Source organism: Brienomyrus brachyistius, unplaced genomic scaffold (genome assembly GCF_023856365.1).
Source record: "Brienomyrus brachyistius isolate T26 unplaced genomic scaffold, BBRACH_0.4 scaffold45, whole genome shotgun sequence".
Taxonomy (NCBI): domain Eukaryota; kingdom Metazoa; phylum Chordata; class Actinopteri; order Osteoglossiformes; family Mormyridae; genus Brienomyrus; species Brienomyrus brachyistius.
Genome location: NW_026042320.1, coordinates 974,756 through 989,328, shown reverse-complemented (window position 1 = coordinate 989,328; position 14,573 = coordinate 974,756). Strand labels below are relative to the sequence as shown.

General features: G+C 37.2%; 2 protein-coding genes across 18 annotated transcripts in view; one reads left to right on the top strand and one right to left on the bottom strand.

Annotated features, from left to right (window-relative positions):
- LOC125723030 (NACHT, LRR and PYD domains-containing protein 3-like) overlaps window positions 1-14,573 on the bottom strand; it is a 325,815-nt gene that overhangs the window by 286,961 nt on the left and 24,281 nt on the right. The gene's annotated exons all lie outside the window — the stretch shown is intronic.
- On the top strand, window positions 2,449-9,316 carry LOC125723034 (uncharacterized). 7 transcript variants are annotated; one of them, XM_048999444.1, is made up of 8 exons: window positions 2,449-2,668; window positions 3,504-3,575; window positions 3,721-3,826; window positions 5,064-5,134; window positions 5,220-7,476; window positions 7,656-7,742; window positions 7,864-7,926; window positions 8,771-9,316. In XM_048999444.1, the coding sequence occupies exons 3-8, from the start codon at window positions 3,760-3,762 to the stop codon at window positions 9,022-9,024; spliced, it is 2,799 nt and encodes a 932-aa protein (XP_048855401.1). In that variant the 5' UTR covers window positions 2,449-2,668; window positions 3,504-3,575; window positions 3,721-3,759; the 3' UTR covers window positions 9,025-9,316. The 7 variants fall into 7 exon arrangements, 6 of the variants coding, with proteins under 6 accessions (XP_048855401.1, XP_048855399.1, XP_048855402.1 ...); XM_048999442.1 differs by having other exon boundaries at window positions 3,718-3,826; XM_048999445.1 differs by lacking the exon at window positions 2,449-2,668 and having other exon boundaries at window positions 3,045-3,575; window positions 3,718-3,826; window positions 8,166-9,316.

Below are 14,573 nucleotides of genomic sequence, written 5' to 3'. Positions count from 1 at the left end.
CATGCAGATGTCCTAAGAGAAGAGACAGAAGAGGTAAGTGTGTAAACACAAACCTAGTTTGGCGGTACACTAGGTTTTAAGAGGACCCTGCAAATGTGTTTCGGCGTAGAGTTTTATCAGTTGTGTGTGTATATAGTGTTTGACAGAAACATGGACTCGAGGGTCTTCTTTATATGAAGCTGTAATTTATGTCATAGATGGCCTTTTGCTGTGTTTTTGAGCGGGTTCACCACACTGGAACATAGACCACTTATAGCAAGCAGTGTTTTGCATGAAATATTGTTCTGAAAACTATTTTGTAGGCTGTTTCTGAGGGAGACCCCTGTGCCAATACTCTGATGGATAACTCATCACTTAGCAAAGAAATGGAACAGGTAATTTGCATTATGTGCCATGCATTAGGAGCTTAGATATTAGAAATGCAGTTCTGTCAATGATAGTTTTATGTAATTTTTTTGTACTGATTTAGTTGTATAGTTTTGCTTATGTGTGGTAGGAGCATTTAATTTACTGTTAACATTCTGCTCTCTCCAGCATAACTACTATGTGCAGTATGGAATTATATTTTTATTTGTGTTTCTAGAACATAACCGATGTGGGAATGACTACGAATGTCCAGTTGTTGCCAGAAGGACAGCATGCAGATGTCCTAAGAGAAGAGACAGAAGAGGTAAGTGTGTAAACACAAACCTAGTTTGGCGGTACACTAGGTTTTAAGAGGACCCTGCAAATGTGTTTCGGCGTAGAGTTTTATCAGTTGTGTGTGTATATAGTGTTTGACAGAAACATGGACTCGGGGGTCTTCTTTATATGAAGCTGTAATTTATGTCATAGATGGCCTTTTGCTGTGTTTTTGAGCGGGTTCACCACACTGGAACATAGACCACTTATAGCAAGCAGTGTTTTGCATGAAATATTGTTCTGAAAACTATTTTGTAGGCTGTTTCTGAGGGAGACCCCTGTGCCAATACTCTGATGGATAACTCATCACTTAGCAAAGAAATGGAACAGGTAATTTGCATTATGTGCGATGCATTAGGAGCTTAGATATTAGAAATGCAGTTCTGTCAATGATAGTTTTATGTAATTTTTTTGTACTGATTTAGTTGTATAGTTTTGCTTATGTGTGGTAGGAGCATTTAATTTACTGTTAACATTCTGCTCTCTCCAGCATAACTACTATGTGCAGTATGGAATTATATTTTTATTTGTGTTTCTAGAACATAACCGATGTGGGAATGACTACGAATGTCCAGTTGTTGCCAGAAGGACAGCATGCAGATGTCCTAAGAGAAGAGACAGAAGAGGTAAGTGTGTAAACACAAACCTAGTTTGGCGGTACACTAGGTTTTAAGAGGACCCTGCAAATGTGTTTCGGCGTAGAGTTTTATCAGTTGTGTGTGTATATAGTGTTTGACAGAAACATGGACTCGAGGGTCTTCTTTATATGAAGCTGTAATTTATGTCATAGATGGCCTTTTGCTGTGTTTTTGAGCGGGTTCACCACACTGGAACATAGACCACTTATAGCAAGCAGTGTTTTGCATGAAATATTGTTCTGAAAACTATTTTGTAGGCTGTTTCTGAGGGAGACCCCTGTGCCAATACTCTGATGGATAACTCATCACTTAGCAAAGAAATGGAACAGGTAATTTGCATTATGTGCCATGCATTAGGAGCTTAGATATTAGAAATGCAGTTCTGTCAATGATAGTTTTATGTAATTTTTTTGTACTGATTTAGTTGTATAGTTTTGCTTATGTGTGGTAGGAGCATTTAATTTACTGTTAACATTCTGCTCTCTCCAGCATAACTACTATGTGCAGTATGGAATTATATTTTTATTTGTGTTTCTAGAACATAACCGATGTGGGAATGACTACGAATGTCCAGTTGTTGCCAGAAGGACAGCATGCAGATGTCCTAAGAGAAGAGACAGAAGAGGTAAGTGTGTAAACACAAACCTAGTTTGGCGGTACACTAGGTTTTAAGAGGACCCTGCAAATGTGTTTCGGCGTAGAGTTTTGTCAGTTGTGTGTGTATATAGTGTTTGACAGAAACATGGACTCGAGGGTCTTCTTTATATGAAGCTGTAATTTATGTCATAGATGGCCTTTTGCTGTGTTTTTGAGCGGGTTCACCACACTGGAGCATATACTACTTATAGAAAGTAGTGTTTTGCATGTACATTAGGTTTTAAGAGCATCGTGCAAATGTTTCAGCATGTCATAAATGGTCTTGTGCAGTGGTTTTAAATAAGTTCGCAACAATAATGCCATAAGGATGCACTGGATGGTCATGGAGAATACTAGATTACTGATGAGTGACTTTAATTATTAATTCCACTAGTTGCTACTTAGAATATATATAATATTCCTTAGTTTTCTGTAATTAAAATAGCTTTTGATGAGTGGCACAAATTTAAAAATAGAAATAGATCTGCAAGACCTAATTCTTACAGTACTATTGTTCAACTGATTCAATCACGTGAACTTCAGCTGATTATCTATGGGTCACCAGATCAGCAACCATAAGCATCTACTGTGTTTAGGAATAAGCATCTACTGTGTTTAGCTTATTTAGTTTATTTTAGTTTATTTTGCACTTTGTGTATTGTAGGAGCACAAAACGCCAAACTGATTCTCAGTTGAATTGGGACAGTGGGGAGGTACAGACACCATTTAATTGAAGCTGTTGAACTGTATGTTACATGTTATAGTTTTCTAGTTTTTGTAAACGATTTCATGACCTCTCTATATCTCCTTAATGATTCACTAAGTTTATTTATTCATATACTCCAATGAGTAGAAATATTACTTCAAGAAGCTGGCACATGGGGCGGTATGGTGGTGCAGTGGTTAGCACTGTTGCTTTTGTTGAAGATAAATTGATGAAGTATATGGCATTTCACGTACATAAGTCCTTGATCTTTATATTCCATTAAAATAAGTGGTGCTTGATAATTGCAATTTGTTGCTATTTATCTATACATGTCTACATTACCCGGGTTCGAGTCTCCACCTGGGTCACATGTGTGCGGAGTTTGCATGTTCTCCCCATGTCGTCGTGGGGTTTCCTCCGGGTACTCCGGTTTCCCCTCAAAAACAGCATCCAAAAACATGCTGAGGCTAATTGGAGTTGCTAAATTGCCCATAGGTGAGCATGAGTGAATGGTGTGTGAATGTGCGCTGCGATGGGCTGGCCCCCCATCCTGGGTTGTTCCCTGCCTCGTGCCCATTGATTCTGGGATAGGCTCCGGGCGACCCAGTAGGATAAGTGGTTTGGAAAATGGATGGAAGCTGGCACAAATAATTGCAAGAGTTGTTTCTGTTCCCATAAGCATGTGTTTTATGCATTGACATTGTCTGAGAGGTCAGTGATCTTGGTCCTAAGCCTGCCCAAATTATGAATTATGACAATGATTCTAGCAGTTTTTATTGACTGCTGGTCTAGATATTATTTTTTGTGTTTATCTGAACTTCTTCATTTAATCTGTTTTGAAGGTAGCCACCAAACTTGATTTTTGCAAGACAGGGGGTCACAGATCATCATTTCCAAATGAGAATGTTGAGAAGGTAATGCAAGGTTTTAATTATACTTGACATGTAGGTGTGCCATCTACAGAATTCTAGTGAGATATTGTGATTTTTAGTGTCATTTTTAAAAAGCCTTTAAGAATTCCCACTCAGAATGTAATTTCCTTTTTGTTTTGTTCAGCAGCCCTGTAAGCATGAGGTCATCCATGCAAATTTTTCAAGCATGGACAAATGTTCTGCATGTTTTGGACCTGTGGCGCCACTCAAGTGGATTGGTCTGAGGTGTAAAGGTCAGTAACAGTCCTTGCAAGTATTTAAGATAGTAAGTAATATTATGCAGGTTTTTTTAAAGTGTTTCTTATGCAGTATTTGTCAAATTGTTACTTTGCTAGATTAGTGTCTTTGAAGGTGATTTTGGATTGGTGGAGAAAAACTGGAAGGTGTAATTCAGGTAGTAAAGGTAGCATTTGCCCTGTGTTCTCTGACTTTGAATTGGGAATGTTAACACTAAATTAATTAATGATCGCCAAAGTGCAGATTGTCTGATCACCAGTCTCAGTTAGATGATTCATTTCCCATAAACACAAAGTGATATGAAGAGGTTTTATCATTCAAGCCAGGAATGTTTTTACTTGTGTATATGAAGGCACAGTAGTAGGAATATACCACAAGAATGCACCATAATAATACACAGAAACACCTCCAACAATGAAAAAAGGAATGCTGCTTTATCTGACAGTTATGCCATGCATTGCAAAATGTGCAGTGCAGAGTAACATTTGTATGGGTTAATGAGCCCTCAAATACAAGCATAAACAATGTGTTGTTTATATACTTAACTAATTTAACACCATAAACCAGTATACCTTTTCTATCACAAATAATGAAAAACCCCATATCTGAAGTCTCTCTACAGGCTTTTTATATAACCCAGGTTACTGCCAGTTATCTTCTTTGCAGTGCACTTTGTCTTGTAGAGTAGTTGAGTACAAACTTCCCATTCAAATATTTGTTACTTCACAGCATCCTAAAGATAACTCACTATTTGCAAACATGATTGCTGTTAAGACCTGGCATTAGCTATTCATCAAAAAACTTTACTTTTCTGTCTCAAAATTACTTGGTAATATTGAGACAATGTATTGAGAGGTAATATTGAGAGGTAATATTACTTGTGTTTCATGAATCCTAATTGTGAGGAAGTGTATAAGCCCTGGAATCATCGCTTATGACTAAACTGTTTTATATTGTTACATATGTAATTATCATCCATAGACCCAATGTTAAACTGGCACTTTTTTAGGTAGGGCATTCTTTGTTTTTACATTTTTATTTATATAGTGCTTTTACATAAACTCAAAGACGCTTTGGTATTTTGTGTGTGTGTTTTTGTTATGCCTATCAGTTAAGGGTTTATCTAATCGTGGCCTAATAGGGGTTGATTGTGGATTAAAGGAATTAGCCACAATTTGTGTCCCTATTTTAAATGCATTTGAAATATGAGTACAATTTATTTCTCTCTTATAGTGTGCTCTAAATTTTGGCACAAGAACTGCTTTGCAAAATTTGAAAAGAATGATGAAGAACCACTTTCATGGGTGAGTACAGTATATTTACAGTTTTACTTATGAACCATCTCTCTTCACAAATGCTACATAGTGATTTTCTCTTTTCTGATACTAGGATATAGGATTTTCAAGTTCTGATGAGGAAGTGTCACTCTCAGATGAGGAATATGTCCCAGACTCAGACAGTGAATCGTGCAGTTCAGTGGAGTTAGCAGCAGGATATGTAAACAATGTCCAAAACAAATGTTCCTCAAATGAACAGAACGTGAAAGTTGCCACCTCAGAGTGCACCAAATCTCAGAAAACAAAGTTGAACCAGGAAGGTGTAAGCAAAGGTTCACAGTATTTGAAGGCCAGGGAAGTGTCTTGTTTAAATGAGGATGATTTATTTTGTTGTCTGGAGGAGTTGACAAGTGGAGAATCAGACAATGAGTCAGACAGTTCTGCAGAAGGGACAGATTTACTTTCAAGTACCAGTCAAGTTAAACGCCTTTCAGAGATCAAAAGATCATCAAAAGTTGACGCTTTAATTAATAGATCAGATCGTGGTTCTTTGCCCAGGAAAGACCATAAAACACCTACAAGTGAACAGCAGTTGGAAATAATAGGTGGTACTAGTGCACTTGATTTGCCTGGAGATTATAAGGATGTATCAGTGGCAGGAGCAAAGGGTAACATGGCTGGAGCTGAGAAATGTCTTCAATCATCAGACATTTCTTGTTCTGAAAATAAGAATTACTGTTACATTTGTGGGAAACCACAGTCAAAAATATCTCGTCATTTAAAAACCCATTTGACTGAAGTTGAAGTTGCACAAGCACTGTCATTTCCAAAACGCTCAAAAGAACGCAAAAGACTACTAGAAAAAATTCGGAACAAGGGGAACTATCGGCATAATTCCAATGTATTAGAGAAAGGAAATGGGTTGCTTAAAGTAAAACGAAGGCCAAACAAAGATTGTGATTCAAAACAGTTTGTGCATTGTATGTACTGCAAAGCAATGTTTGGGCGTAAAGAACTATGGCGACATGTGAGAAGATGTTCCTCAAAGCCAGGTTCAGTAAGTGAACATCAGGGACGGACCAGAGTGTTGGGTTTGGCTGCCATGGCAGAGTCTACATCTTTGCAGCAGATATCTGGAGGAGTTTGGAAGCTCTTGAGTGCAATGAAGGAAGATGAGATATCTTCTGTTGTACGCAATGACTTCTGCATTCTTCAGCTAGCGCAGTCATTCTTCAACAAACATGGAAATGACCCTACCAAGTTTGAATATATTCGTCAGAAGCTTCGAGAAATTGGGAGGTTTTTGATAACATTGCGCAGTGAGTCCTCTATATACAGCCTTGAGGAAGCTATAAAACCAGCTAATTTCCAGCATGTTATTGAAGCTGTGAAGAAAGTGTCAGGTCATGACGAAGAAAAAAACTACTACCAAAGGCCAAGCCTAGCATTGAAATTGGGCCACACATTGCAAAAGGTCTGCGAGCTCATCCACTGCAGAGGTCTAATGGCAGAAGATGAAGAGTTAATTAAGTCAACTGAGACATTCAGAAAGCTATATACCACCAAGTGGTCTGAGCTAATATCACACAGGGCTTTAAGCACAATGAATGAAGCAAAATTCAATAAACCGTCAACACTGCCTTTCACTCATGATGTTCAGCTCCTTCATAAACACCTGGAAACTACTGCCAATGCAGCATCTGAAAACCTGAAAAAAACATCATCATCACAAAGTTATGCAGAACTTGCAAAAGCTACCCTTGCAAGGGTAATTATTTTCAATCGTAGGCGTGCCGGTGAAGTCTCTAAAATGCAGCTCAAAAGCTTCCAGGAAAGAGAGAACACACTACTTCACGCAGATGTTGCAGTAGGTCTTTCCAAATTTGAGCAGAAACTCTGTAGTCATTTTAGTAGAGTTGAAATCAGAGGTAAAAGAGGTCGAAAGGTTGCTGTCCTCCTCACACCAGATATGGTAGATGCCCTAACACTTCTGGTGAATAAAAGAACAGAGTGTGCGGTTCAGGATAACTGCTTCTTGTTTGCTAGACCCAAATGCCAGAGTCATTACAGAGGTCAAGATTGCTTGCGGCTCTATGCAACTCAGTGTGGTGCTCAAAATCCACAACATCTCAGGTCAACACATTTGCGCAAACACGTGGCCACTCTATCACAAATTCTTAATTTGAAAAACAATGAATTAGATCAAGTTGCTGACTTCTTGGGGCACGATATTCGTGTACACCGTGAGTATTACAGGCTTCCAGAAGCGACAACTCAGCTGGCAAAAATATCCAAACTTCTGCTTGCTATGGAAAAAGGGTGTCTCCCTAACTTTCAAGGCAAATCACTCGATGAAATTGAAATTGAAGGTACGCTTTTGTACAGTATCTACTTCCTGAATGTCCTTTTCATGATAAATATGTGAAATCTGAGCACATTCATCTGGATTGGTTAACTATATGCACCTCAGATACTTTTAAAACATGAGCATAATATGTTTTGTAGCATCATTGTCCCAGTTTAGTTCAATTTGATTTCTTTGTTTAAGATGAGATCAACTTAACTGATGGCAGTGATGGAACTGAACCTGACAGTGATACAGAGGATGCTACCTTGGGCACACCAAGACTGAATGGTATTTTTAAAGTATTTTCATGCATTCTGCAGTGTTAGCAGCATATTCAGTTTATTTTTCTTCCATGTTCTACTAGAATTGTTTGCATGTATACTGACTGAGCAGTTCCATATTCTTACAGAAAGTCAAAGCATTCAGCCAGCTACAGAAGATAATGCTGGAGGCTCAACAGATTCCATCAGTGGTAACTTTCAGTATAATTCCGATTTTTTTATGGAAAGAAGCTTGATTACCGAGACTATAAGTTTGTCCACTGCTAAGTGGTATATTTGGCTGGCGTTGTGGCACATCTTACACGTTGCCATAGATTCTGATGCTTTTGGGACTTGTGGCAACATGAATGGTGTTCCCCAAAGCCATTTGTAGTCTGTACAATCATCATAAGAGTAAAGCAACACAACTGAGTCAGGACTTTTGTCACAGGTCTCTAGGGAGGTCATTTTTCTCAGTGAGTTTTAGTGGTGGGGGACCTTTGCTGAAAAAGAGCCATATGGAGAGCTACTCTGGATCAATCTGGATTTCCCTCTGTCTCCCATCAAGTAACATTCATGTAGTGACATTCATGCTGTTTCTCTTATTTGCAATATTCTATGTGTTGAATTCTTGCCTTATTTAGCCAGTTAATATGTGTAATTAATTTGGGTATGACCTGGGTATGAATCCATCTTTAAACCATTGTGAAGCTCAGCTTTCTAAACCTTGGATAACATAACTTTTAAATGTCTGTGTGCTAATTAAATGGAATAATGTTAAGTTTAACATTACTACAGATTATAGCACAGGAATTCTGGTGTCATTCTTCATAAATGACTATTTTTATATCCTTTGTAATTAATACACAAATTTAGCTTTTCGATACAGGTTGTATGCATTCTTTACTGAAAGAACTGCCCTACACATGCAACTGTAGTAAATTATATCCCAGCTCAACATTATCATTCTCAGCAATCTCATGTATAACTACTTCAGTTATTTGTATGTGTTTGCATCTAAATAATACTGACTGATTTGTTTTTTTTCTGTGACAGTGGGCCAGGTTTTTACAGCAGCAATTAAAACCTCAAAGAAGAAGTCGCGAACACAGTGGTCAAAACAGGAGGTGACAGCTGTATTGAAACATTTTAAAGATCATATAACCAAAGGAAAACTGGCAACAATGGCAGAGTGTCAGCAGTGCAAGTCAGCTGAGGACCCTGTTCTGGCAGGGCGCACTGTACAAAATATAAGAGATTTTGTTAGAAATAGAGGGATCACACTAAAAAGGAAAACCATGTCTAATTGAATATATATTATTTTCTATAGAGGCAAAAATGCCAAGGAGAAAAATATTGTTTATTTCAAATTTTTGGGGAGTAAAGAATTTGCCCTCGTGTCATGCACTCTTAAGTTGCAGAAAGTCTTTTGTTACAAGTTATAATAAAAAATTAATTATTTTAATATTAATATTTTAATTTCACGTTAGTACTTGTGCATAAGTAATCTGCATTTCATTAATCAGGAAAAAAGTCATTTTTGTTTTTGTGCATATTCGAGGTCCAATAAAACATCACTGACCTTCTAGCACAGTGAATGGACATGTTTGTGTGTGTGTTCATTTGATGTCCTGGAAAATCATGTATGACCTCACAAACAATGTTCTCGTCGTAGGAGGGAGTTTCTTGGGAGGTTCCCATATGCTACCATAGTGTCAGGTGGTAATGTAAAGAGCTTAATTTACTTTAGAATTAATATGAAGTGATATTTGTGTTGTGCAAAGCAAAATAATTTTTTTGATGTTTACAGCACTTCTCTAGAGCAAAGGGAAAGGTGGGTCCCCTAAAACCATGTTTCAACTGGTTTGGGAGGCAAAGTCCTCTTAAGACTTAAAAACCCGTATGTGTGTATTTGTGTATGTGTGTGTGTATGTGTGTGTGTGTGTGTGTGTGTTGGTCTATGTGATTTAGAGGGACAATTTACCTGACATCTCACCAGCACTACAAGGACATTTTGAATTATAAGGACCAAGTCATGGTCCCCGTAATTCAGAGACTGTTTCTACGTTCCTTATGTTGTAATTAACATATTCTCTAATTTTCTTTAAAAGTCCTTATAAATCCCTCAACCTGATTTTGAGTGTATCCGAGTGTATAGAACTGCGCGTGCTGTAGGCTGGTTGCAGTACTACACTTCGATACACATTTTCGATACACTAACTGAAATTCGCGCTCTCGCTCGTGATTGGCTGGTTTACCGCGCATGTCTGTTCCTACTCCGACCACATGGCTAATTTGCATACCGCGTTCAGCATTCACGCAGGCCACTGGACATAGAATATAGAACGCTTCAGATTTGTTATTGAATGCGCCACGTTTTGCGTCCAAGAAGGATCGTGGAAGAAGGGAAGATTATTTTGGATATTTCGTTCGACCGAACTGGCACGAACAAGCATCTTTGTCAGGTAAGAAAACATACTGGGGCAGTGGGGCGAATGTTTATGTAGTTTGGTATGATACTGGCCATTCCATCTAAGTTAACGTTAAAGTTGATTATATTCATGCAATCGTTGCACTAGGTATGTGAATTAAGTAATAAAAATAACTTAAGTAATGGCTTCAATAAAAAAAAAAAACCGATGATAGTTCCATGTGCGTTTTAATTAAACTTAATGGACTTTTATGTAGTTTGAAATGCAGTATTAAAAGCTATCGTATGTAGCCAGTAGGCTTTAATTTAGCCACTGGCCTACACGCAGTTTTTGCTAGCGTGCAGGCTGCTCTCCGCTGGCCATACTCAGGCCATGACTTCTCAGCGTATCGCTGGGCTTTAATATTGTAATTAAACTGTGCTTAGGTGTAGTTATTACAGTTTTTTTGCTGTTGATAATTCTTAACAAATTTTAGTAATATATTTAATCGGTATATTCGCTCAATCTGTAGCGCACTTTAGTGACTTAAGTATCTGGTATATGTATATTTCTTTCTATGTATGTTACAGCGAACTTTTTTTAAACATATTTGGTCAAGGTTTAGGCAAACCATGTTCGATATCACTAGATAATGAGTAGTTCCTGAAAACATTACCTTTATATATAACCCCATCTTCTGTATAAGCTTCTACAAAAAAATACCGATGTATATATACATATAGGTGTATTTCTGGCAGCGTGCTATAGACATGTCAACCAGTTTGTTATTTTCAGTCAGAGGTGCTTAACTACTGTTTGACTTATGTACAAGTGTCTGGCACACTGTCCTTTCTGTGTGCAATAAAAAGTTTACCAATGTCAAAATATAAACAGCAAAAAGTACGTGTTTTGCAGTTGTGAGCACTACTAACTACCATGCCAACTTTGCCAAGTTACAGTTTATACTGTGATGTTGGATCTTATTCCAACATGCAGTCATTATTTGACCTGATTGGATCATAACAGTGGTAATCTGTACAGTTTTTTGTTGGTAATTCAGAAAGGTCTGCATCAGAAAATAGAAAATGCCCCGGAAAAGATGCATGAATCCTAAAGATGAGGCCAAATTTCATGTCACTAAAGGGACAGATAAAGCAGGACTGGATGTTAAATACATCAATCCTATTAAAGGTGAGTGAAATCCTTTGTGTGGCTGATCATGATTACAACTCTTATTACTGTGCCTTACTCATTTTGTTTTTTGTTTTTTTAAATAGGCCGTGGTGTCTTCAGTACTGTATCATTTGAAAAAGGAGAATTTCTATTGGAATATAGAGGTGAACTAATAAGCAAGCAGGAATGTGAGAGCAGACAAAGGCTTTACCATGACAGTCTTAGAGTCTTCATGTTTGAGTTCCGTTTTAATGGAAAACTATGGTGGTATGTATCAGAGCAAAGTAATGGACATATTTTCAAATTATATTCTGTATTACTTTAAGTGTTGTATATTTTCTGAAGCCTTATTAAATGTGGTGACCTAAATCTGTCTCTTGTTTACTTCGAATACTTACTTAGAACACTGTGCACTGTTCAGTCATAAAGTAAAGTATTATATGCTTGTAGCATTGATGCAGCAAAGGAGGATGGGTCACTTGGAAGACTGGTAAATGATAACCATATTAATCCTAATGCAACAATGAAGAACCTAAAGGTGGATGGGAAACCCTATCTGTGCTTGTTCACTTTGAAGAGCATAAGTCCAGGAGAGGAAATCACCTATAATTATGGTGATTCGGATTGGCCATGGAGATGCACGGTATGTCAAAGTTTAAATTTTGACTTTTAAAAATGACTGTTTCTTAATCCAAATGGAATAAACATAACCGGCTAATTCAATTACAACTCACTGCTGAAATTTTATTACAGTTGAACCTACTGGGGCTTTTAAACTGATTGACAGGTCTGTAAACTGGAGGAACTTAAAGGGGCAAGCCCCCCAAAAAACAAAAAAGGATATACTTTAGGGGGGGCTTTATTTATATTAGCTTTATTTATGTTTGCTTTCAAAGTTTAGTTTTGTAGTTCAGCACTATTTTCCATTTGTTTCATGCAATGGATGAACATTTTGTTTCTTTGCAAAGTCTGCGTTTAAGAACTATTTGTGGGAGTTTTGAGACTTTTGAGTTTAAAGCCGCAACAGAGTGCTTGCTGTTTGGAGTTTAGTGTCTGGAATCTAGGTAATGTGAAACATAATATTTGAATAATATCCTACATTCCAGTAAAATACCTTCTAAAGAGGTAAATCTGAAATGTCAGATTTGGGATTACTGTAACTATTTTATTTCAGTCTATTTCAATCCTGAAAGTACTGGAAGACTTTGAGTAATAACTGTACAGTTTGGTGTCAAGTTTGACTTTTATAGATTTGTCTGCAGTTGGGATAGGGTTAGATGAAGAATTGGTGTTTGAATGTTGAGTTCAATTTTTCCTATATATTTCTTATATTGTTAGATTTGATTATTTCATTTGTCTATGGTGTTGTTTAAGCTTAGAATGTAGTTTTGGTTTTGTAGTTCAGCATTAGTTTCTATTTGTTTCATCCAATGGAAAACAAAGCAAAATTATTCTTGGTCTTCTGCTCATGTTTTCAAGTACAACTTTCTGAGAAACAAAATCTTCATCCAGTTGAGACTCATTCTTTAATTATATATGTGTATGTATCCTAAAAATGTAAATCTAATGTCCAAACCTCTCCTCAGTGGCATCTTAGCCATTCCATTTTTTAAATTAAATTTCAGCACCAGTTCACTTACTTACTTAATTAATTAATTAATTAGTTGAATTCGTTTAAATGGTTGTCAACGTATTGATTTGCCTTTTGAGGTGTACCGGTGATTAAGTCAAGAAATACATGGGTGTATTGGATGTTTGCTGCAAATACTTGGGTGGATTCAGGAGAGGTTTTGAAATGGTTAAGCTAACATGCTTTGAGAGACATCATAGTTTTACACCAGAAGGAAGATTAAACATAATTTTCTTAGACTGCCTAAGACTTTTGTGCAGTACTGTACCCTAAATATATTGCAGTTGTTTTACAGAGTCTTTATGCCTAATCCTGATTTTTTTTTTGTTATATTGTTCTGCACTTTCTGTTGTAGACGGCCACAGAATGCAACCAAAATGAAGCCGCAAGTCATTCAGGGCCTGGTCTGGTCAATAGTGTTGAAAAGGTAATTTACAGTTAATCCAGACTTTTGTGCAGTACTGTACCCTAAATATGTCTCAAAATGACCTGTGTAGTATTTAAGTATAAAACATTTTCCTTACAAAAAGTATAACTTTCAACTTTTCCAAACAGGAAGCACCTTCTGAGACACAATCCAGTTTGGGAGAGGCCTTGTTAAACAGTCCTTTGAAAGAGCCTGGTGCATTTTCAGCTGGGCTTTCAGAGGTAATTGCAATTGCAGTTGTTTTACAGAGTCTTTATGCCTAATCCTGATTTTTTTTGTTATATTGTTCTGCACTTTCTGTTGTAGACGGCCACAGAATGCAACCAAAATGAAGCCGCAAGTCATTCAGGGCCTGGTCTGGTCAGCAGTGTTGAAAAGGTAATTTGCAGTTAATCCAGTGCTTAATAACACCGTTGATCAGTGTGGAAACTCAGTTTGGACAGCCTTATGTGTAATAAAATAATGTTCATCACTTTACAACTTGATCTATATCAATGTGATATGGTGCCTGCTGTTTTTGACATGCTCCAGTTGATGATATTTTATGGGAACACAAGTAAGGGCCTTATGTGTGTGTATATTAAGGTGTCATCTAGAATGTGTTATATGAAGCCCATGTGGATTATAGGGACTTGCTTGTCCACTCTCACCTTTCAGAAAAACCTCTTGGTACCGAAGGTCCTTACTAACAGGTGTTCTGATAAGCCATGTTACTGTAAACACACACACACACACACACACACACTAGATGTGGTGTTGAGTATGGTGTGAACCAGGATGTTATGTGAGGCCCTGGTGATTTATGGGGACCTACTTCTCCTGTGTGTTTCAACATCTATACCTTCTAAAGAGGTAAATCTGAAATGTCAGCTTTGGGATTACTGTAAATATTTCATTTCAGTCTACTTCAATCCTAAAAGTTTTGGAAGACTTTGAGTAATAACTGTGCAGTTTGGTGTCAAGTTTGGCTTTTATAAATTTGTCTGCAGTTGGGATAGGGTTAGATAAAAAATTGGTGTTTGAATGTTGAGTTCAATTTTTCCAATATATTTCTTATATTGTTAGACTTGATTATTTCATTTGTCTATGGTGTTGTTTAAGCTTAGAATGTAGTTTTGGTTTTGTGGTTCAGCATTAGTTTCTATTTGTTTCATCCAATGGAAAACAAAGCAAAATTATTCTTGGTCTTCTGCTCATGTTTTCAAGTACAACTTTCTG

Coding starts and splice junctions, on each gene's coding strand:
- LOC125723034 (XM_048999444.1), top strand. CDS start 3,760: ATGGACAAATGTTCTGCATGTTTTGGACCTGTGGCGCCACTCAAGTGG. Junction 3,827..5,063: donor GATTGGTCTGAGGTGTAAAG/GTCAGTAACAGT, acceptor TCTCTCTTATAG/TGTGCTCTAAATTTTGGCAC. Junction 7,927..8,770: donor CTCAACAGATTCCATCAGTG/GTAACTTTCAGT, acceptor TTTCTGTGACAG/TGGGCCAGGTTTTTACAGCA.